We start from the raw sequence: 23280 nt of genomic DNA, 5'->3' as shown, positions 1-23280 counted from the left end.
GGCCAGTATTTCCGACTTCACAACATTCCTTTTTTTCTTCTGTAATACGTTTCCTCGTATTACATCTTACACTCTAGTGTACAACGTACTTTCTATTTTGCCTAGGGATGTAACAATATTATAGATATTGTATTATTGCAATAGCAAAATTGTCTCAATAATATCATGGTCACATGACTGTGTGAAACGTTTTTCCGGGCCTATCATAGAGAATGTAAGGAAAAAATAATAGATGTTACCTTTGTCATGGTCCATCAGGTGCAATGATTTTATTTAATATTTTATTTTTAGTGGATTTGACCCATATCATATTATAACTCATATCTCTAAGCAACAGTTATGATAAGAGGATTAAGAAAAGAGGATGCTCATGACACATTTCCAAGTCATAGAAATTCCGTACCATGGATTTCACATGTATTATCATACAGTGAGATTTTGATATTCTTATGTATCTAATATTGCCATATTTAAAAATGTGTATGTGTATTGTGCAACATTGCAGATGTCAACTGTAAAATCAAACAAAATGATTATTGTACACAAGTGCCTCAGCGATAAAATAATGAGCCGAAACAAGAGCTGTTGACTGTAACCTTTACCAGCAGAAGATAGAAAGGCATTGCATTGTGGGATACTGTATTCTGCGTAGTGCTGTAGGTCATTTCCATATTTTATGCATTACATACCCACATACTGCAGAATAGTAAGAGTAGTATGATAAAGTGCTGTTCTGAAGATTGCACAACTGAGACTGCAGAATGATATGTTGTTTGTGTTTACTCTTTGTTTTTTTATCAGCACAACATCTGCTTTCAAAACATGTTAGAGGAAGCTTTGTGTGAGGATCAGTCTGAAAGCTCGCAAACTTGAAATCTTGTTTTAAAGAATGAACAAACAAGCAAATGACAGTTGGCTCTGTGGGATGCATCTGTCACATTTGTGTTTTCCATCACAAATTGTTAGTATAGACATGAAGCGAATTCAACTAAAATCTTTCCAGGAACTCGTTGAGCTGTCAAGTTTAAACACTCTGGCTGGTTCATATGAGCTCATTACTGTGAATTCCTGATTAAGGTTTTCCTAGAAAAACCTGCACGTCACCATAGAAGAGCTCTAAAACAAAGCACAGCTTGCTAAACATAAAGCATGCTTCAAAAGTTCACCAAAATATGAACATTTCCACTTGCAGTTATGTGGCCCTTTATATACAACGAAATAAGAAGCAAATGAAACAATTGAGAAAATGCATTAAGAAGTAAACTAATATGGATTTGGGTCAATTTGATGAGAAATGTTTGAGTTCATATTGAGATCTTTAATAATATTGACTTTTCTGAAACTTTAATGGAGACGTTTGTGAGAAGCATAAACATCGGTAAGTATTAATGAGTGAGCTGCAAAACAAACATGAACAAAACACAAAATATATGCTTTTCTGGTATCCTGCACCATTTTTATATCCAAGCTTTCCCCCTTAATCTGAATTCACATTAGCATAAAGCACAATTTAAAGTGGGCTCTTAGATATTTTCTTATGCACCGGATGTTGTGTTGAGACTTTGGTTTTAGAGAGTCAGGTGGCTTGTTGAAAAATGAATGCAGTAGTTACATGCACAGGCTTGAAGAACAATTGACCCACAAATATAGTTTTTATCGTATGCAACAGAGCAGCCATATGATTCTGAAAGAACGGTCTCAACCACCTATGAATTTTCATTTTGAGTAAACTGTCCCTTAAGCAGCAATAACCAGCTCACAATCTGATCATTCAACAACTCTGGTTGTTATTCTTGGGAAAATCTTTCTCGGCTGACTCATACATCCGTCTCTTCATCATCTCCATACGGCAAATCCCCCTCTTCATCTTCCTGCCCTCGATTAGGAGAAATGTTGCCGTGGCCGATGTCCAGCACCTGAAGCTTAGACAGGTGAGAAAAAGACTCCTCGGACACCGAATGGACTGAGAGTCGATTAAATCTGAAAAGAGAGAGAGAGAGTCTGTTTATATAAAGAACGATTCATGTGAAACTTTACGGTTCTCAGTGAGTTTCGTGGAAAAGCTGAGTGGATGGATCCTGATGTACAGTATGTTTTTCCTCGTTCTCTGGGCAATGACGATGGGAATTGTTCTGTACTATATAAGTAGATTGGCTTTTTGCTAAAAAGGTTACACTGACATGGACTCTAGTGCTTCAGGGATATCCATTAGGAAACTTTCAATGAGTTAAGGATGTTGTACGCTCAAGATGAAATGCAACGTTTTAATGACTCACATAATTCAATTTGCAATTGAACTCTTTTTTTATGTATTTATTGATACAGCTGAAAATGGAATAAGCTAATAGAAAGTCGCAAGATGCAGGTAAGCTATTTAAAGGGCCAGTTCACCCAACGATTCTATTGGTTCCAACAGCATTTCAGTATGAAATTAGTCATTTGAGTTCATGGTGAAGAAAGAGATGGCATGAGTAAATTACGAGGGAATATTCGTTTTTGGTTGAACTTTTCCTTTAACGCTGGAAACAATATAATCTAATCTCCACAGCACCTGCGTCAGCGGCAGCTCCTGCTGAGCTTCATGTGTCCGTCATTCACCCCACAACATCACACGATGACCCCAGCGCCTGTCACGTTCCGGAAACTGAGCGCTTCAGAGAGTGCAGAAGCTATTTTGAGCAATCCGTCAAAAATGTATTATTAAATCACATCATTAAGTTTGCTTCATAATGTCTCTGACTCATTTACCGGCCTGAACATTCTGGACTTATGATGTTGCAGTTAATGTTACCGCTTCATGAGGAAGTCAGAACAGGCGTAAGAGCTCATGAATGAGTTCTATAAGAGCAAATGAGTCGAAATTCATCAGACCTGCTGAGTCTGTGAAGCAAAGACAGTACATTATGTACTTTACGTGTATTTACATTATGTAACAATTGCGTGCGTGGAATTTATACGCAATTGATGAGAATGGGTTCATATATATATATATTTATGAAGAGTTAAGTTCCAAAATGAGACAACCTGTGTTTTTTTATTGTGTATTCCAATTAATATCAATCAAACTGCAGTTGGTTCGTTTTGATCGTAACTCCAAAAATTCAGCTAACTAACAAAATAAACATGATTTTTGAAAATGATTAAAGAATACATAAGTAGGGATTTTTAAGGTCCTACTTTGGTTAATGGAGTGTCCAATAGCAAGTTTATGCCCATAAAAGGTGTAAAAACACTATTATGTCGTAATAATAGGCAGTTTTTCGTACCAATTACTTCTTGACTGACTCTCAAATGATTTGTTCCGCGATTCATCTGTCTAGTCCCCTCCTTTCTGCTAGCCTAGTCTGATGTGATTGGTCAGATGGTCTAGTCTGCTGTGATTGGTCCGCGAATGATGCTCTTTGATATGTGGAGAAGAGTGCCGTTTTCGTAGGCAGTCCTAGCAAAATGTAGGCCGGACTATATCTAGTGATGTAAATCGGTTCGCAAATCACTCTAGGGCACGACGTATGTATGTATGTGCATAAAATAATCCAGAATATGACATTTAAAAAAAAAAAATTCCTTGTGAAACCGCATAGATTTACAACAAACTCATCCTTTTCAAAGAAATGAGTGGCTTTCTTTAAAAATAATTAAATTCAATTTATATAACGAGGTTACAGGATGGCTACCACAAAGCAACTACGGTAACCATAGTATTTGTGGTAAAACCATAGTATTAAAAATTATAATCAATCCACCATAAAAACTTCAAAAGCTTAAGTTGTTCAACTTTTTGAAGTTGAAATATATAGGTTTAGCTGTCAGTTTAAGTCAGTTTAATATGATTTAATATGACACTTTTATTTTTTTAAATAATAGGGATATGGTTAACTTTTTAAAGACATTTCATCAGACCCTTGCGCTGGCTCAAAGTTAACTTCCGGTTTGTTTTTGTTTAAAATATAACGATTTCCTCTGTTTTTGATATATATTAATTTACTTAAATATTTTCTTGTTTATTAATTGTATCAAATGAAATTAAAACTAATTAGTTGCTGATACTTTGCGGAGGTATACCAGAAGTTTTGTTTGCGCCATATAACGTTTCTTTATGTTGTTGCTGCTGAAACCGTCTTTAACGGTCAAGTGTTTAAACAGGAAGTGATGAAAGAAAACTGTGACCTGAGGAAGATTCCTCTGATGTTGGGTGTGTTGATGAAGGCTGTTGCTGTGATTGTACTGATTCTGTTGTTCTGCAGATGAAGATACTCCAGAGACTCGGGCAGGTCGGCAGGAATGTGTGACAGCATGTTAACTGACAGATCCAGCGTCTGATACACAAACACGCACAACTTATGTTAGATACCTATACAATGCATCAATATTAATGCGTATCAATTTATACATACATACAAATATTTCCTAAATATATACAGGTACATGCATGTGTATGAATTTATAAATACAGAATAAATATGCACAGTGCACAAACGTATATTATGTAAACACAAACTTTTATTCTAAATGGAACAAAGTAACAATGTTGACGCAGTTCTGGCTAATAATCCTTTTCTATTGTTGAGATTTGCGTTGCGACATCACGATAATTTACCGTGTTTTTTTAGCAGACTGACTTGTATAACCACAGTTTAACTACAGTAAAAATACCATGGTAAACTATACTGTAGCAAACCAACCTGAAGTTAACATGGTTTAACTATGGTAGTTTTGTTCATATTTTTTAACATGTGACTCGTATGTTGTGGTGCTGTTTGCTGTGATAGCTCTTGGGTGGTCTCGAGGGGCTTCCAAACAAAACATCTGGTTATTTTTGGGCCAGAGTTTCATACCGTTGTGTGTTTCTTGGTATTTACGCAACACCGGTAGGCCGAGCCAAATCTGAAAGGAAATGTTATCCCAACAAACCTCCAGATAGTACATCTTTTTTAAACAACGCTGAATCTCACCGTGAGGGCGCTCAGCTCCTGCCACGCTCCCTGGTAGATGGAGTTCAACTTCAGCTGATTGTTGGCTACATTGAGCTCCTTCAGTTTGCTCATCCCCGACAGCGACCCCTCCGGGATCTCTGTCATCTGATTGTCCTTCACCTTCAGAACGTGCAGGCTCTTAGGAAGTCCCATGGGAAGCGTCTGCAGCCGGTTCCCCGACAGATCTAAGGTCTCCAGAAGCCTGAGTTTCCTGAAGGCCTCTCTGTGCAGCTTGGCGCTGGTGAGGTGGTTGTAACTGAGGTTGAGCTCCGTCAGCGTGTAAAGCGTGATCAGGTCGTTGCGTCCGATCTCGCTGATGATATTGTGAAGAAGCATGAGGGTCTTGGCTCGCCGTGGGAGGCCGCGGGGAACTCTCTCCAGGAGGTTGTTGTACATGTGGACAGTGTGCAGACGTTTGAGGCCGTGAAAGGCGGATGGATGGATTAAGCGAGAGCGGAGCTTGTTGTTGTGGAGGAGGAGGTATTCCAGGTTACGGATGGGCGTCAGAGCGTTGGCCCCGATGCCCTGGATGGAATTTTTCTCCAGGTGGAGCAGGATGAGATTTCGAGGGAGTCCGAGGGGAACCGCAGTTAGATTGTTGTTGGACAGATCAAGATATTCCAGACTGTTCAAAAGGCTGACGAGAGAGCAAGATAGGTTTCATCAATGACAGCATGGGTAAATTTGCACAGAAGATCGAGCAGTTAAAAGAGGAATTCTTGGTTACCTGAAGGTCTCGTTGTCGACGCCATCATTACTCAAGACGTTGTTTTGTAGGTAGAGCTCTCGAAGATGAAACAAATTATCGAACGCACCCGAGGGAATCTTCTCCAACTTGTTATTCTACACGATAACTGATTTATTATTGAATGTTTACATTGTTTTTGTTGATGGTCAGAATGTTGCAGTATACTTCAAGTATAAGTTCAAGTATGTTTGAAGCATCCTTTATGTAAAGGTATATCAATGTGCTAGTAGTATACTTGTAAGTGTACTATTTTAATAATGCATGACACTAAACGTAACTTTAGTTGATAAAAGTTTACTTTTAAGTGTACTTTAGGTGTGACGGTAGTAAGCATTAAGTATACAACTATGTTTTTACAATTTTTCAAGTAGGCTACTATTTGGCTAAGTATGCAAAAAAATTGTTTGTGAAAGTACAATTCAAAGTTTACTTTCAGTAAAAATAGAGCAAAAAGTGAAAAGTAAGCTATTCATAATCCATGTATGCAATGTCTTTCAAATATCTATATACCTAAGTATAATTAAGAACAAGTACATACCAAATATGCTTTGACTTTTTTGTCAAAATACTTAAAGAAGTATATTCTTGACCTACTTTCTTATTTTGAGTTGAAAAGAAGCATAGTCATAGCACACTTGAATAAACTTCTTGATATTTTAGTAGTGTGGTGGTCTTACCTTCAAGTGTAAGCGGTAGAGGGCCCTGGGCAGACCCTTGGGAACATAGCGGAGGAAATTACTGGACATAATGAAGATTTCAAGGTTATCGGATCCATTAAACATGTTCTCCGGTAGCCCGGCATCCGTAAGCTTGTTGTTATGAAGATACACTGACCTGTTATGTAAAACATATGACTGACTCATACATAAAGCACATCATAATACATGTCAAAACAGAGTCGATGCTTACTTCAGAGCTGGCTTTTGGCCGAAAGTCTCGGGGTAGATTTTGGTGAGGTGGTTAGCAGCGAAGTCAGCACTGACCAGAGAAGCCGGCAGCTGTCTGGGAGCGGCTGTGAGCTGTTCAAATTGACATTTTATTCATTCTTATAATCTGTTCTTATGATGTCTGCATGGAATTATTGATCTGTTAAAATGCTTGTTAGACATTTTGTTTACTGTACAACAACTGTGTGACAGGCAACATTTATCACACTGAAATAGATGCAGCACCTATTTCCAAAAAGGACCAAAATTCACAAAACTGTATTTTAAGTAAATGGCATCCAATGACTACAATACAGAAACAGGTTGTGACAGAGTTATAAAAAACAATCAACACGGAGGCAACACAAAAACATCACTCAACAATATTGACAAAACACATCCAATTGGGTCCCACAGGGATGTTTGCTACCCTGAGACTGCAATTTACAACACCATGACATCCGCAAAGTGAAATGTTTTTCAATGAGCACAGTGTTGAAACAAGTTGTGACAGGGCTATTTTTATGTGTTGTTAAAAAAGACAGTTAGTGGCCATTCAGAGCTCCAACAGTCAGGAGCCCTTCTGTGCCGTTTCCCTTTAACTCAAGATTAAATTTCTGTGTTGCTATCAAGGCCTCCATCATTTCTCTTTGGGTTGAAGAGGGCCGCAGAATGTACAAAAGGACATACTGTCATCCTTCGGAGCACAACAGTATGTTTTAAAGAACTTACTATGAAGGTTATGGAGCTGCAAGGTTATTGGTGATGTGTGTCATCATAAACAGGAATTCAGCGCACAATGACGTTTTTTCAGCAATGAGGTTAAACGTCATCATTTTCCCATATATCTGCGAGAAATTGCGTCCTGCGTGCGTGAACAGTAACTCATTCATTCTGCATGATATTAACATTGCTGAAGATTTGCATAGGCCTTAATGCACTGTAAGTCACATTGGATAAAAGCCAAATGCATAAATGTAAATTAATTTGAATTGCTTCCTTAATAACAGGTCACGTGACACGTAACGCCTCTTTGCGTTCCGCGCGTTTCCATCAGGGTGGTCCGCACGCCAGAGATCAAAAAGCTGAGATCAAGTGAGATTTCTCTCTCTTCCTGATATCCTTCTACAAGTCCATCAGCCACAAATCTGCCCATTAGCGCACTCTCCATGGAAACAGCTGGAGTTTCAGTGGCGATATCCCCTGGCGCGCGCAGCTGGGTGATTAAACAGAGAGAGCTCGCGCGGTTCATCCAGCCAGCCTGTTGGCAGGATGGCATATGAACAATCTACACGAAATGTGGGGAGCTGCAGGGCAATGGCCAAGTTGGCACCCGTTACCGGCTAATGAAGTTCAACTCTGAGAGCCTTGAGAATTCATGTTCGTGACTCACCTTATTATTTGCCAAGTATAAATAACTCAGCCTTTCCAGAATATGAAACGCTTCGTCGTCAAGACCTGAAGAACACACACACACAATTATCATCAATGAAGAGAATACGTCCTAAATAGCGAATGTAAGAGAGACAGTGTTTATTAACATTACACCAAGAACATATCACTCAAAAATATATTCTGTAAATTCAACCCTTCCCAGTTGTCAGAAATGGTGACATTCTGGACTATATTTATGGATGTTTTCATAGCAGTTAATTTACACTCGTCGAAAGTTTTGTGTGTGTAACCAACACAATCTTGTGGCAATTCTCAAGATTTTTTTTTACGATGTGGTCAATTCAAATAAACTCATGCAATCTCATTTGCACATTTTAATGCAATCTGCTTTGGCATCAGTAATGGTTAGGTTCATCATTCATTTTCTTATAACCATAGTTGTTTTATAATTAATTTATACAAATTTAGCACCTTGTAAAATACTTGCGATTTGTTATTAATCAAAAGTAGTTAAAAAATGTCTTCCTAAAAAACAGCCATGTTGACCACACATGCAGGAAACGGTCAAGTTCCTCTTCTGGCAAAGACCCCAAACACATCCCCCACCCTGCTCTCTCTCCATCTCCGTCCGTCTCTCACTAATCTACTCTCTCTCTCTCTCTCTCTCTCTCTCTCTCTCTCTCGCATGTTGATCATCTGCAGGACATTATTGCCGCCTCTCTCTTTTCTCCTCATGTGTACCTTGTGTTGTAAGACGATTGTTCTGCAGGTTCAGCGTCTCCAGTTGCTGCAGATGTGAAAGATGTTCCAGTGTGACCTCTGTGATAAGGTTATTCTGGGGGGAAAAACACATAGAAAAAACTTTTTAATATGGATATAAAGTAGGTTCCTTCTGGAATGTATCTTTACTATATTGATTTCTAAAGAAAAGTAGGTCTTGGAACGTGTGAGGATTTTATTGAAAGAACTATGAGTTCCCAGCAATGAAAATTCAGTCCTGGTTTACTCACCGCTGTCACGTGCCAAACCCGTAGGACTTTCTTTTCTTCTGTGGAACACAAAAGGAGAAATTCAGCAGAACGTCCTTGATGGTTTTTCTATACATTGAAAGAGAAATAAGAGCGGACACTTCCGAGCTCCAAAAAGGATATCTCAAGTCCACTGAGGACACACCGCTACTTTGGATGAGCAAAAGACCAAATCCTTTGCCTGTTGAACACTTTCAAATATTTACACTGCCATGTCATGATCAGGTGTGACAGCCAATGATATTTTAATGAGCTTGAATCCCACTCATTTTCTACATGGAATTGCTTGAACACACACATGAAATAAATTTTGTAGCTCTGATTTTATAGTTTTCCATTTGGCGAGTACATTTGATCAGTTCCCTGGAATTCAAACCTGTGATCTTTGTGCTCCAACTTAACCAAAAAAGCTCATTTTAAAAGAAAAAAATTCTCAAACAATGCTTGTGTATGACTTTACACGTCGACTTTAATGATACTTTTATGTTGTTTCTTTTGTCATTTTTGGAGCTCAACAGCATCAGTCTCATTCACTCTCATTGTATGAAAAAGTGAACAAACAGCTCAACATCTCTGTTTGTGTTCCGCAGAAGGCATGTGGGTTTGGAACGGCACCAAAGTGACCAAAAGACACTGGAAACACATGAAAACTATGAGGTGTTGATTGGCAACACTAACATACCAATGACATACAAGACAACAAGATTGTGTTGGCTGAACTCTTAGTTATAAAATGAATTAGTTCATGACAGGAAAAGGCCTTAACATCTCAGACCTCTGAACATCTTCCATTTTTCCTTCATTCCCCTGATTGAAGCGTCAAATGGTGAGGACAAGAGCAGTAGATTCAGAACACACACACCTGCAAAGAGAGCTGACGGGTGTGTTCTGATAACTCTTCTGGGAATTCATTCAGACTGACTCCGTTACAGTCCACCGATCCCTCCACTGTGCAGCTGCACTTTTCCGGACAAGATATTTTTACTTTTGGATTGGTCACGGCTCCGGTCGAGTCTTCCTCCTCTCCGTCCATTTCCACGTCTTCCTCCTCAGGCAGGTGAATCTCCAGGTGTGTTTCTCCCTGACCTCGCACAAACGTGCAGCCCAGAAGCACCAGTAACACCAACTCCAACAGGCCGCACCGGTGACCCATCGCTTCCGGGCTTGAACACTTTTACTCGGGCCAAATAGGATTTTCCTCCCAGCTCTGGATTTCTGGTAATATGTCGAGAGGTCCAGACAGAACTAAATCAAACCGCAGCCACTGGACATCCAAAGAAACCTGCATGAATATACAAGAGGAGAAGAATAATTTTCACTCATTTTCTTACTTCATTAAAACAAGATCAATGCAAGCAAAATGGCATAACACAATGAAACTTTTAATAAAGTTAAAACTGCGTTTCAAAAAATCAAGAGATCAAATTAGACTTCGGTAAGAATGAAACCAAATCTGGCTGGATGAACAAACATTGTTTGCAATCAAATATAGAAAACGTTTTCCCTCGTGTTTCACATAAGCTTAATGATCACAACCCTGTCAAAATGATCCCCAAAAACAACCCAAAACATTTCTCATTTTCTGTCAAAGCGCTATTGTTGTGTAAATGAACACAACAAAATAACACACAAAACATGTTTGAAAACGCTGTGATGTATGCATCCTTAACAAGTTTCTTATAATCCAAACATGACTCTGTGATTTGATTTATTACTTGTGAAAGGTTTGCTCTGGACATAGAACAGATGGTGACTACTAACAAACAACATTTAATACTACAAAACATAATTATGTGCTTCATTTCACCTCGGTAAGTGAAAACAGATCCTGATTTATTAAAAGGGTTGATTCTTCATCCATGAAATACTTTCAATCTACTGATATGCGACAAGTTTTCTCCAGCATGCTCAAAACAACAGCATTCCTGTCCAAAGCCTTGTTCGTCAATTTCCAGAAAAAAAATCTGGATAGATTTCCCACCCTGATAAACAGGTGTCTTGTAAAAAAAATGTTCAGAGTGGGAGAGGAGGGTCTGAAGCGCTTAAAGCTTCTAGTAAGATCCCATCCAACATTCTCAAATATTACAGTCAGAAAACAATTGTTTTAATTCTCCTGACAGCTTCAAAGCGATCGTAACTGGACACGTTCCTGGTTAAACATCTTTCGCTGGTCCTTGAAAATTCGCATTCCAGTCAAAGAAACAAACACGTCCAACACTATCAGTTCACTCTTCTTAAAAATGATAAGAATGTTGTTAAAGTGTAGCCCTTTCTACAAGAGGTCAGATGTTTATGCTTTTAATAAAAGCACACAAGATGCTCTTCAAACATTCACAATTCGAACATCTGGACACTCGACTGTCAAAAAAACAAACCAGATATGCTAATAATGACTGATCACAATCCATTTTTAAATTCAACTTTTCACTTGAATTTGTAATTAAAATAATTGTGCTTTCAACTATAAACAAAAGAATGGACATGTTGTGTGTTGTACTTATGGAAAATCGGCAAGAGTAACTTCAAGTAAAAGTTAAACTGATCTTTTAAACAAGGTTTTTTAATTGTTAACATTAACATGAACTAACAATCCCCAATTTTTTGTTTATTTTATAATAAATACATTTTAAAGGGATAGTTCACCCAAAAAATAAAACATTTTGAAGAAGACTTACATGTATGAACACAATACACTGAGACATTTCTCAAAATTTCTTCTTTTGTGTTTCAAAGAGTCATATGCAGGTTTTGAACAAAAGGAGAGTGAATAAATGGGTATATGAGATTATGATATGATTTGTGGTGTATATGCACAAACTACCAAGAACAATAATGAACGATTGGTATTAAAAATAATTAACAAACTTCTATATTGAAGTTTGAAGTAGAAACTTCTACACTATATTGTTCCGTATAAACTCATGTTAGCTGATGAATAAACTAGAGTTATCGAACGTGGCTATAGAACCTTATTGTTAAGTGTTACATGGTAACTCCTTAATATTAAAAAAGAGAATGTACAGTGTGTTCTGAAACAAAACCAGATTCATGCACACATACTCATTTTTACGTTTGCTGTTACGTAACACAAACTTAAGAACATCCACAGGTCAAATAGTAGTAAACATACTATAAAAACATGATATGGGATAAGTCACCACACCTGCTTGACATCATTACATTCAGTACACATCTGGAGGACATTCCCACATTCGGCAAAAGCAGAATGAATCTGACGGAAAAACTAGAGTCTCCAGAGATTTGTGCAGCAGAAACTATGAACAGATTCCATACCTCAATGCACTCTCAAGGATCCAAATGCCCGACGTTCAGGATCTAAAGCAGACGGCAAGTGGGTCGAAGCCTCCTAAACAAGTCCAATCCCATCCTAAGAGCAGCGGTTCTGGAAAGAGACGGTCACCGTGGCACCTTCCAGATGTCTGAGGAGCGCGAGGGTGGGAGAGAAAGGCAGGAAAGGGGTAATAAGTGCCGTGGCCAAAAATCTCAAATCTGGAAAACAAGCTTTGCATTTTTGTAGTGGAAATATCAGGCTAAAGATTTCAGCTTCTGGGATACATCAGAAGAGAAGTAGCTGAGGGAAATGTTTGAGAATGTTCAGTACTCTTCATAAACAAGTTTATAATGTTGTGATTCGTGTGGGAAACAAATAGGTCAGGCCAGTAAAACATGTGGTTTTCATTTATCTCTCGGGTTTAAAACGCATCGGTTATCTTCAGAGAGCATCTGCTGAGATGGTGCTGATTCCAGCTGCGTGCGGTGTAGATCCTGAAGAAATGCTTTATAGTGTGTCACAGATATTCTCTGAAATAAAAATGACACGACCGTTTCACTTGTGTAACCAGGACGTTCAACAAGAAGAATATTTTGGGGAACTTACTTAACCATGGAATCAGAATTGACCCAGTTGTGTTTTGGTTTGCCACGGACCCTCAACATCAGACCCCCACAACTGGTTTTCTACCTGGACATGGAGGCTGAAGGTCAGGTGTAACCTCTTCACGTGTTGCCATGGTAACACATCTTCATCAAACCTTTTCTTATTTGCTGTTATTGTGATTGTACACATACTGCATTGAAGTGAACACAAAAACTGGACCTGTTTCCTTTTTAAAATGAAATTTTATGTGTGGAAAATCGATTTGTTTACATAGAAAAACATCAAGAGTATAACATTAGTTATGCCAGCTTTTAACAAAATGTTCCAAAACTCTCTCCATTTGTTCAGGATGAACAAACACATAATTCATCATGCTGCCAGAGATGAGATATGATGATAAAACAAGAAACATATTTCACATGAACTTGGATATCACAGATGTTTCTCATTAATATAAATAAAACTAGATTGTTGCATGGGGGATCTTTTAATTATAGGCTTATTAACATGTTTTATTATCAACGCCACAAAGTCACTCAATAATTCTAAAGCAGCAATAATAACTTAATATAAAAAAAATTATAACTGTTGTTTTCTGACATTAGTTTTCATTTTTGATGAGCATCACTTTTTTCCCTCTCTCCTGTGTTTGGTTCTTATATTTTTATAAATATCCATTTGTTTGGTTGTTTCTGTTGTAAATATAACATTTCATCTCCTGAAGCCTTTTAACTAAAACTTACATCTGTCTCTTCATGATTCACTACACCACACGCTCATATTTAATAACAGAAGCTGGTTTCAAGAATCTTTGTTTTATTTATCTTTAGACATTTAAAAAGGGACGTAAGAACATATATATAGAGGTTTATATATATATTAATATAATTTAAATGCACATGTGTCATTTAAAGGATACTGCAATCCACAAGAGTTGTCTCAAGACATCCAAAAGGAGTTTCTGCAGAAATGATCATTGCTTTTTTGGTTTGTGAGAACGTAATAAAAAAAAAAAACGAACCTTGCTCTGTATACTGTGTTAGGTTATATGAGACCAGTCTGTTTTTTTGATTGAACTTATGCTTTTTGTTGTCCTTATGCTGTCCCAAATGCTTCAATTGCTTACCCCACCTGTAAGTCGCTTTGGATAAAAGCGTCTGCTAAATGACTAAATGTAAATGTATTCAAGTCTTTAAAGATTACACAGCCCTGAAGCCCCTTCAAGACATTTTCAATTTGAATTCTTTTATTATGAAAAGATAAACACGACCTTGTTCTTTTGGTATGAGTTGAGCTCTATCACTGCTGTAGTCATTCTGTGGATCATGGTCACGATATGACTGTGTGACAATATTAATATGGCAATAATGAATAAGCCTACTGCTTACACGCACAAAGGTCAGCACGTATAGGAAATTAACATCTCTCCCTCTCTCCTGAAATATTAAGATTGATATGAAGAGATTATTTTATGTCTAATAAGTGTATCAATAACTCATCAAGCTTTACAAAAGAAGCACTAGGGTTTCATTGAATAAAGTACCTGCATCTGCGTGCCCAATCACAAAGAAGCATCTCGGAATAATATGATTCAAATACACACCCACTTATGCACACACATTTGTACTCTTATAGTCCTCTCCCTACTCCAGACACATTTATCTTGCTTTCCCTAACACACTGTAATGAATTATTTAAAGATTCTATATACACATAGCAAAGCACCTTTTAAAAATGATCATAAGACCTAAGCAACAGAGCAAAAACCAGAGGCCTGCTGTTTCTTAAAGAAACAGTTTGTTGAAAAAAATCTATCAGCATTATGTTTGTTTTATAGATGTATGATGACCTCTGCTCTGTAGAATACAAAGGCAGAAGTTTGGCAGAATCTCTGAAGTTGTGAAGTGATTGTGAATGATGATCAAACCAAGACCCAGAAAGTATACAACAACAGCTGCATGTCATTTTAGGATGCACAGACTTTCTCAAATCTTGTTTTATTAGGTTTTCCTGAAAGATGACACAATACAGTATGTCTGGACAATGCATAACATAAAATCTTAGCTACTATAATACTTAGTATCAAATAAAGGGGCTTTAGGATTCTTCAGCGTTTTGTGTGACCGCTCACACCAGCAGCGATCTGCAGATTTCCCTTATTTTACTGCTATTGCTCTGGTAGCTGTTAAGTCAGATAGAGAGAAACAGACCCTTAAATTGATGGCCTTGAATTTACGGCCTATGCACTCCCTAGAAAATCTCTTCCTGATGAGCGATCAAGGCGCAGAGAGGCGGAAAACATTTCCAGGAGGTCACACAAGCCGCTCCCATTCACCTTCTCTCTTCAGTAAATAACACAGACATCCCTGAAACGAACAGGAGACCAGTTAAGGCCTCGAAACAAACACTATTCAAGACCATAGCAGAATATATTCATTTCAGCAGATATACGTTTGAGTTAAACTCGCTGTAAAAGTACAAGAAAAGGAATGCAATGAATGATATATAAAACCTCTAGAAAGACTATTGACAGTCATTTCGCAGTCGAAGGCTCAAGTGCATATTCACAATGAAAACATTTCTTAGTATTACTTAAAGAAAGTATGCAACAGGTATTAGCTGTATAAAAGACATACGAGTTACTTAATGATGAGAGAATTTTAGGAGACTTGTAAAAATAGTGACGGTTTAACGTTATTGGCAAAAAACACGTGCATTTATCCATATTGAGAGATCTCTCCACTTGGACCTGAATAACGCTCAACAAGGACACTCATCTCGAAACACAAAAATATGTGCATATAGATTTATCAGCATGGCCCTGTTGAATCAAATAAATGTTAAAGCCTTTGACATTCTGAATAAGCAGAAATAAATGTTGTCTGTGTTCTAAGAGTCTGCTTATCTTTAAGAAACAACAGATAAAACTGCAGGCTGCGTTCAGTGGCAATAACTTGGCATTGCTGTGTCAACGCAATCTGAAAATATTACTTTATAGATAATGTATCAAATAAATATAAGTACAAATAAATAACATGAAAATAATGTAAAATAAATAAATACATACATGAATTAATACAAACAATATATATATATATATATATATATACATATATTTATAAATAAATTGAATAATAAAAGATTAAAAGTATAAATGTAATAAAATATTTTAACTTTGTTGTTTGATAAAAATAAAGATTCTAAAGTAAGATCGCATTTCAGTAATTATTTAAGTTTAGAATTTTTTTCTACAAAAGAGAGTGAGTAAGTGAGTGAGAGAGAGTGAGAGTGAGTGAGAGAATCTAGGTCAGAGCTCATTAACAACTTTAGGGATTTAGTGCTTCAACCAAAGTTTTCAAAGGAAAACAAAAGCGTGGCAGGTTGGACAAGAGCCTGGTCTGGAAAGTTTGGAAGTTCTCATATGTGCTGATGTAAGAATTACTCTGGATCATTTCACAAGAAGAGCAAATAATATTTAACGTTAACATACAGACTAGATCCAACACAGTTCATAAAAAGGTTCTGAGAATGCTTCCAAAATAAAAATCGATATATAAAAACAAGTTCAGAGACATCTGCAATAATCCCACATGCACAGTGAAAGAATTAGACGGAGCAAATACTAAATATGCCAGACTCAAACTTGACCTTAAAGAAACTGAGAAATTGAGAGAGACACCATTCATTTTAATGCGAAAGATTCAAGTTTATTTAGTACAAAATCATTTTAAAATCTGGTGGGCAGAAGCCAGCGAGGTGCATGAGAGATGAACACACACAGACAGATGAAAGCATTCAATGTTTTGACAACGCACTGCAACAAACCTGTAGGATATTAATAAAAGATGTATCTGTCTATTGATCTGCTAAATGATTAATAAATGGTGTTAATCTTAACTGTTTTGTAAACACACCTGTAAAATCCTAAATAGACTTTCTCTTACTGCTGTTGAATATTTTAAAGTCAGGGTCCATGCATTAAAGTGTTGAATACTGTAGTACGAGTGTTGTTGACACTTCTGTTTTTGAGTTGTGTGTTGAAATTTTCCCCAAATAACCCATAGGCACTTTAACATTCAGACCAATACAGTACTGCTGAGTTATAACACGTAGTTTTACACGCGTTTACAATGATAACGGTTATGGGGGCCAACTAAAAAATATCAAACATAACATATTAAGAATATTATTTCATAGTGTTTTCTGACTTTCCCAAAAAATGATATTCCTATCACTGTTTACTCGCCCTCACATCATCGCCACACAGCAGTTTACTATTATTTTGAAAAATGCTCAGTTGTTTGCATACAATAATGGAATAAGCTTTCCTGTAGCTCAGTGGTAAGCATGGTGCTAGCAACAAAAAAGGTCATGGGTTCGACCCGAGGTATTGCACATAATTAGAAAAACAAATGTATAGTTTAATGCAATGTAAGTAGCTTTGGATAAAAGCGTCTGCCAAATGCATACATGTAAATGTACAATTGAGGTTATTATTACAAAAACGTTGTGAAATTGGTCTATGATCTGTCAATAAATGAGAAGCAAAAATGAAGAAATTAACAGGGGAAGAACTACAATCAAAAACATATGTTTAATTCTTTTGGTTCCTCAGACAAAGCTCTTGTAAAGCTTTAGAAGACTGGAAACATGACTTGCTGTGATGGTCTTTTTTCTGATTTGTATATGGAAAAAGGAAATTTTGTAACCAGGAAATTCACACAGAAAATAAAATCCCGCTTGAAACTAATGAGGGCGAGTAAATGACAGCAGTTGTTGATTTCGGGAAAGCTTCACATCTAACTTGTTAGAGACGAGCTGAACACTACAGCGCAGAAAGTGACGCTCGTGCAGCTACGCTAATGAGACTGTGGGCGGAGCTCTTCTAGACGCCACCCACATGATGCTCCGCCTCTCACAGCTTTGCTTTGCCAGGCTGCAGCTGGAGATTCTGAAGTTTCATGGCCATGCCCATGTTTCCAGTGATCTTGAGTTTGCCCTGAAAGAACGCCTGCATGGACAGAAGAAAGATGTGTATCATCAGTTTGGTTCTTAAAAACGGCGGATATCACATTGGATTCAGCATGAATTGTAATAGATTTTTTTATTTGTTCCTTATGAAAACGTTTAAAACATGAAGCAAAATGATTTAAAAAAGGACATATTTTTTAAAAACTATTTAAGAGACACTTGAAATAATGTACAATCTGTAAATGGATTTTGACATGAATCACTGCACATTGCAAAACCCTATCCCTCTTCCAGAGGACAAACTGTGCAAATCAAATACAAGAAAACATTTATTTACATGTTGCGTACGCTCGAACTAATTCAATGACTGCATGCTGTGTCCCGGAAGAAAAACACTTGATCAATAATACACACAATTTGAAGACAAGCATTCCTGCCCTTTTTTCCACAATGAACACTTTAAAACAGCCCTGAATATTCCGGTTTTGCATGCAGGTTTTATACACGCAACTCTTAAGCTGTGACTCAACTCATTTGGTTCAATTCAATCAGCCGCTTTAATTAAATCAATGTGAATGTTAGTGAAGTAACAACTTATCGATATTGTGTTATCGCAATAGCAAAATTGTCTCAATATTACCGTGGCCACATGACCGTGTGAAACGATAGGTCTTCCGGCCCTAATATAGAGAATGTTCGGAAAAAATTAATAGATATTTTTGGATAAAAGGGATTTTTTGGTCATTTGACCCATCTCATGCTATAACTCATAACTCTAAGCAACAGTTATGTTTAGAGGATAAAGAAAAGAGGATGCTCATGACACGTTTCCAAGTCATCATTTGTCATTGTAAATACCGTTCAGTGGATATCACACCCAGGTATTATCGTGCATTGAGATTTTGATATTGTTAGATCCCCAGTAAATGTAAATGGCTTCAGAAAAACACCTTGTGATGTAACAGTAAAAAAATGTGATGTGAGATCTACTCCTCCTGAAAGGCAGAATGCTGATGCGGAGCGTGGTGCTCAGAAGAGCTTTGTTTGTAAGATGAAATACTACACAAATCAACCGCCTCGTGCAGAAGCACTCGGGTAGACCTTGATGAATTCTCTTCAATGTTTTTTGGCTAGCTGCTCGCATACAATTACCTCACTCATTTATAGCTAAATATAACCAGCATTCATTCTGATAGCCTTCACTAAAAAGTGCGTAATGAGAAAACTACTTTTAACTCCAATGTGGCTCTGGCTGGTGATGTGGCTCAATGTCTCGCTTTCTTTCAGGTACTGTATGACGCAAACGTTTTGTTGACATGTTACAATGTAAAACTAGACAACAAAAGCTATAAGATAATTTGATTTCATCATCAGGGAAAAACACAATGAAGAGAGCCTTGGAACCAAGACTGATGCATATTTTTTTCATTAAAAAAACATTTATATTGATATTTTGCTAATATTGTTAATAACAATTTACGGCCACTATTACTGTGAAGTGAAAATCTGTAACAGTCTTACAAAAGCAAAACTAGAAATAAATAATGCATTGAAATAAACAAATGAAGTGTCCAAAATCATACTGTATTCACGAGATGTGCTTGTGTTCTATTGTTAAACACAATTTTCCAACGAAGCAGGAAAATAACCGAATTCAATATTTTCTTCTAAAACACATTTTGGCATCTCGCAACTTTCTCCTCTCAAGTAAACAGATGGTTTTGAGGAAGACAAAACAAAAAAAATATTGTTGCACTGGCAATTGTGACGGATTTTTTATTTCTGCAACAGACAAACATTGGGTTCGAACATCTGGTCCTCCTGAACTCACCGTCTGTGGATTCATCTTTCCAGTCATAAGCGCCAGCAGGTCAGAGTCAGACATGGCAATAGTGCAGTCAGCTTTCTTTTCTGGGAAAAGACACAGAAGAAGGTTAACCGGGAGCAAATGAACAAGAATGAACTTAAATAGAGGAGAATTACTTGTGAATTCGTTTGAGTAATGAATTCCCATTGGCATCTGGCATCTGGCACATGACGTGTGAGCATGATCTCGATCATTAGGTCACAAACACACTATCATGTCTTAGTTTCTCTTTGTTTTCTTTTTTATCCAGCCACATAAAAAAAAATATTTGAATCCTGAAAATCTGCCTCAAAGGACGCTGTGGACACACACCTGGGCGTTTCCATGAAAATGTCAAGTTCATATTAATCTTGAGTACCTATGCAGTAGTATTTCATACTTTGTATATTCATAGAGTATTTAGGATTTATAAAAGACAGATACAGCTGTACGTTTATTTCCAGAAAGCCCTGGAGGCATGCAAGGGAGACGAAGCAGGAGCCCCCAACACATCTTCACATTATCCCTACATAGCTGTTGATTCACTATAAGATCTATTGTTTACATAATGCACGTACGTGCCGATTGCCAACAAAACTAAGACATATGACTCAGTTTGACTCACCGCGTGCGGTTCATGTCCGACATCTTTTAGTGCTGGGACCGCGCCATCTATCAGTTTCAAAAGATCTCCAAACCCAGAGTTATATCCACCGTTTATATAACATTCAACACTGAATGCAGTGACCAAACAAACACAGCTAAACTTCTGTCAGCCGAGTGAAGCGGCATTGATGGACGTGCTCTTTCTCATGCTAGATGGGTGACGAATGGGAGTGCCCTTTGGCTCGCTGGATGAGTCATGGGCGTGTTTTTCCTGGGAGAATTGTCCAATAAGGGACTTAGAACCGTAAACAGGAATCCATGTTCGAAAAAAACTTGAAACCTGTACGATCCATGGCGGAGTGAATTGAGCACAGAAATGGTACGTCATACGTTCAACTCGTTTTATGACAAGTTGACCATGTTAAGCGTGAGAAGTCTTGGCACATTAACCAGTGTAAAGAAGTCAGAATGCATGAAAAAGCATGTTACCTACGCTTTAACATTTGGTGGTTCAAATACCCATGTGAGGTCTCCCAAGTTTTTAAAGAATTTTTGTTTTATTTTTAGTGCATGATTTTAAAGGGAAGTGCATTTTTCAGGATTGTTGTCACATCCAATACGATACATATTGTGAATGGACACATAAAAAGTAAAATAAAGTATTTGATGTTCTATAAAGGGGCATCTCTTCTCTATTTGTTGGGCATTATTGCTTGAGGTTTGTGAAATTTATTTAACAGAAATCCCACAAAGTTTGTCGTTTTTATGTCACATCCATAACGTTGGAATTGCCCACCTACACATAAAAATGTAGCTGAGGCAAAGCAGATTCATACAACTACCAGAATAACTGCACTACAGGGAAAGTGACCTCGTAGGACAGAATAGAGTGATGGTATCTGATGGATACGCAGAAATCTCAGCGGAAGCAGTAGATCCCTTTCGGACCCACCTGTGTCGTTGTGAACCGAGCCCCTTCCGTTCTTTACATCAACGATCCAGGTGGCCTCTTTTTCATCTGGACCGTTCTTCACCTTGAAGGCAAACACACCTCCGATCTTCTTTACAAACTGCTCTCCATCCTACACACAAACACAGATCACAGGAGACGTCAGTTTCTCACCCCCAGAAAACCGTTCCACCACAACAGCTCTAAGAACAGATTATCCGCATGTTTTACATAATTTTGGCTCATCAACCACAGACGTAAAGAATTTCACGTTGATTATTTAAAGATAATATAAAAGTTTAGTACTTTAAATACTGTAAAAACGGACGTATATATATGTCACAGAAAGATCTGAAGATTTTGTGATACACAAGAAAAGACAATCGGTTCAGCATCCAGTAATTCAAGCTTGAATAAAACTTCACAAGTCACTAAAGAGTGAAAGCACACAGTGGATCAATGCATACAGCACTAAACCTTTAATAACACACTTCAGAGATATTCGCCGCAGCACGTTTGTTCTCAGAGCAGCCACGTCAAACACACGGAAGGTTTCACCACCATAGCCCTTGAATTCAGATCAATTAAGCGAGCCCTGCTCCTCGTACCTCTTGCAGCTTTTTATTGATCTCCTGGAAGACAGCGTGAGCTTTAAAGCCCTCTAGGCCCGAGGAAGCACTGGTCAAAGCTGCACGGATCCTCTCAGAGCTGGAAACAAAAGATAGATTCACATGAATGATGCATGATCACACCCACAAATAAAAGTAACCAATTATAAAAAGCCAAGTGCACTATATTCAAAGTCAAGGGACATGCAATGGATTTGCATGAGAAACATAGTGAAATATCATATTTATTTGATCTGTTCTTGGATACCTGCATCCTTGTACTTTCGATCCTACAATTTATTCCACAGTGACTAATTCAATAAAAGCAGAGACTGCCTACATTGGATGTATTGCCTGGATGTTTGTTCTCATTTTCTTCAAAAAGAAATCATAGTTTATAGACATATTTCATATTGTCTGTGTCTGATTAATATTTAAGCACAGGATGATATTCAGGCTGCACTGATCACACATGTGCCTTTTTACAAAGCGTGGTCTTTAACAAATTACACATTTATCAAGTTACACAACTTCACAATAGCACAGCCATTCTGTCCTTCGCCTCATGGACAACAGACAAAGTAGCTGTTTTCTATTCAAATCAAAAGATTGGCACAGAATTTCTTAAACTCACCGACAGAATCTATTCTGTGCCATGACTTCTGATTCTGAAGCATAAATGGGCAACTTTGAAAAATACCTGAACAAAATCCACCATAAACACATATGTACAACTATGTATTTTTTACTTTTATAGCCAGAGCACTTGGTTTTTGTACAGTTCCCCCACTCATGTCTCATGTATCGAAAGATATACTTTGTAAATCAGCTTTACCATAATGCAAAATTATGAAAGGGCCATTGAAATATATTTAAATTGAACTGAATACTAATGTTAGTAATAATAGTTATAGTAATAATAGTAATAATAGTCTAATAGTTAGTATTAGACAAGATTACTGGATCAAACTTTTTACATTTGACAGTACATCGAATCGAAACAACACCCAGGTCGCATTTCTAATGAATGACTTTAATTAAACCATCAGAAACTCAAATCTTGTTTTAACACACACGCTTAAATACACACCGAGTATGACGACCTCCACATGCTCTGTCATTTTGCTACAGCTTTGTAAATGACATCAAAACCATAAATGGCGTTATGCAGCTTTGATCAGCATCATCCTCACCTTGTCACTTTTGTAACTCTCATGGTTCTTGTATACGGACAGCAGACAAACTCCTGCACACTTATCAAAGGGCCGCTGGCTTTCCAACAAACAGCAAATGTAACATTTGTATCTGAACTTTACTTCCGGGTTCTGTCGC

The 23280-nt window shown here is 37.5% G+C and overlaps 2 protein-coding genes across 2 annotated transcripts; both read right to left on the bottom strand.

The window, feature by feature from the left end:
* Positions 1 to 385: 385 nt before the first annotated feature.
* On the bottom strand, positions 386 to 12619 carry podn (podocan). Its single transcript, XM_056734054.1, has 10 exons — positions 12365 to 12619; positions 9933 to 10352; positions 8784 to 8877; positions 8041 to 8105; positions 6631 to 6740; positions 6399 to 6555; positions 5701 to 5816; positions 4953 to 5610; positions 4168 to 4316; positions 386 to 1980 (listed from the first exon to the last, which is right to left on the bottom strand). Exons 2-10 carry the CDS (start codon positions 10221 to 10223, stop codon positions 1818 to 1820), a joined length of 1803 nt encoding a protein of 600 aa, XP_056590032.1. The 5' UTR covers positions 10224 to 10352; positions 12365 to 12619; the 3' UTR covers positions 386 to 1817.
* A 4034-nt stretch (positions 12620 to 16653) lies between these two features.
* Positions 16654 to 23280, bottom strand: scp2b (sterol carrier protein 2b). Its single transcript, XM_056734067.1, has 5 exons — positions 23142 to 23280; positions 21949 to 22048; positions 21344 to 21473; positions 19771 to 19850; positions 16654 to 17979 (listed from the first exon to the last, which is right to left on the bottom strand). Exons 1-5 carry the CDS (start codon positions 23162 to 23164, stop codon positions 17884 to 17886), a joined length of 429 nt encoding a protein of 142 aa, XP_056590045.1. The 5' UTR covers positions 23165 to 23280; the 3' UTR covers positions 16654 to 17883.

The sequence above is a fragment of the Triplophysa dalaica genome, chromosome 20, assembly GCF_015846415.1.
Source record: "Triplophysa dalaica isolate WHDGS20190420 chromosome 20, ASM1584641v1, whole genome shotgun sequence".
Classification (NCBI taxonomy): domain Eukaryota; kingdom Metazoa; phylum Chordata; class Actinopteri; order Cypriniformes; family Nemacheilidae; genus Triplophysa; species Triplophysa dalaica.
The sequence above is the reverse complement of the archived record's forward strand: the minus strand, read 5'-3'. Positions and strand labels throughout refer to the sequence as shown.

What these genes read in the sequence shown, in the direction of transcription:
- podn (XM_056734054.1), bottom strand. Translation starts at nt 10,223, where the DNA reads ATGGGTCACCGGTGCGGCCTGTTGGAGTTGGTGTTACTGGTGCTTCTG. An exon ending in TATACTTGGCAAATAATAAG is followed by an intron (nt 6,741 to 8,040) that starts GTGAGTCACGAA and finishes CAATTTGAACAG; the next exon opens with CTCACAGCCGCTCCCAGACA. An exon ending in ATCAGAGGAATCTTCCTCAG is followed by an intron (nt 1,981 to 4,167) that starts GTCACAGTTTTC and finishes CTCTCTTTTCAG; the next exon opens with ATTTAATCGACTCTCAGTCC.
- scp2b (XM_056734067.1), bottom strand. Translation starts at nt 23,164, where the DNA reads ATGAGAGTTACAAAAGTGACAAG. An exon ending in AGAGTTACAAAAGTGACAAG is followed by an intron (nt 22,049 to 23,141) that starts GTGAGGATGATG and finishes TTTTGTTTCCAG; the next exon opens with CTCTGAGAGGATCCGTGCAG. An exon ending in TCAATAAAAAGCTGCAAGAG is followed by an intron (nt 21,474 to 21,948) that starts GTACGAGGAGCA and finishes GTTTGTGTGTAG; the next exon opens with GATGGAGAGCAGTTTGTAAA.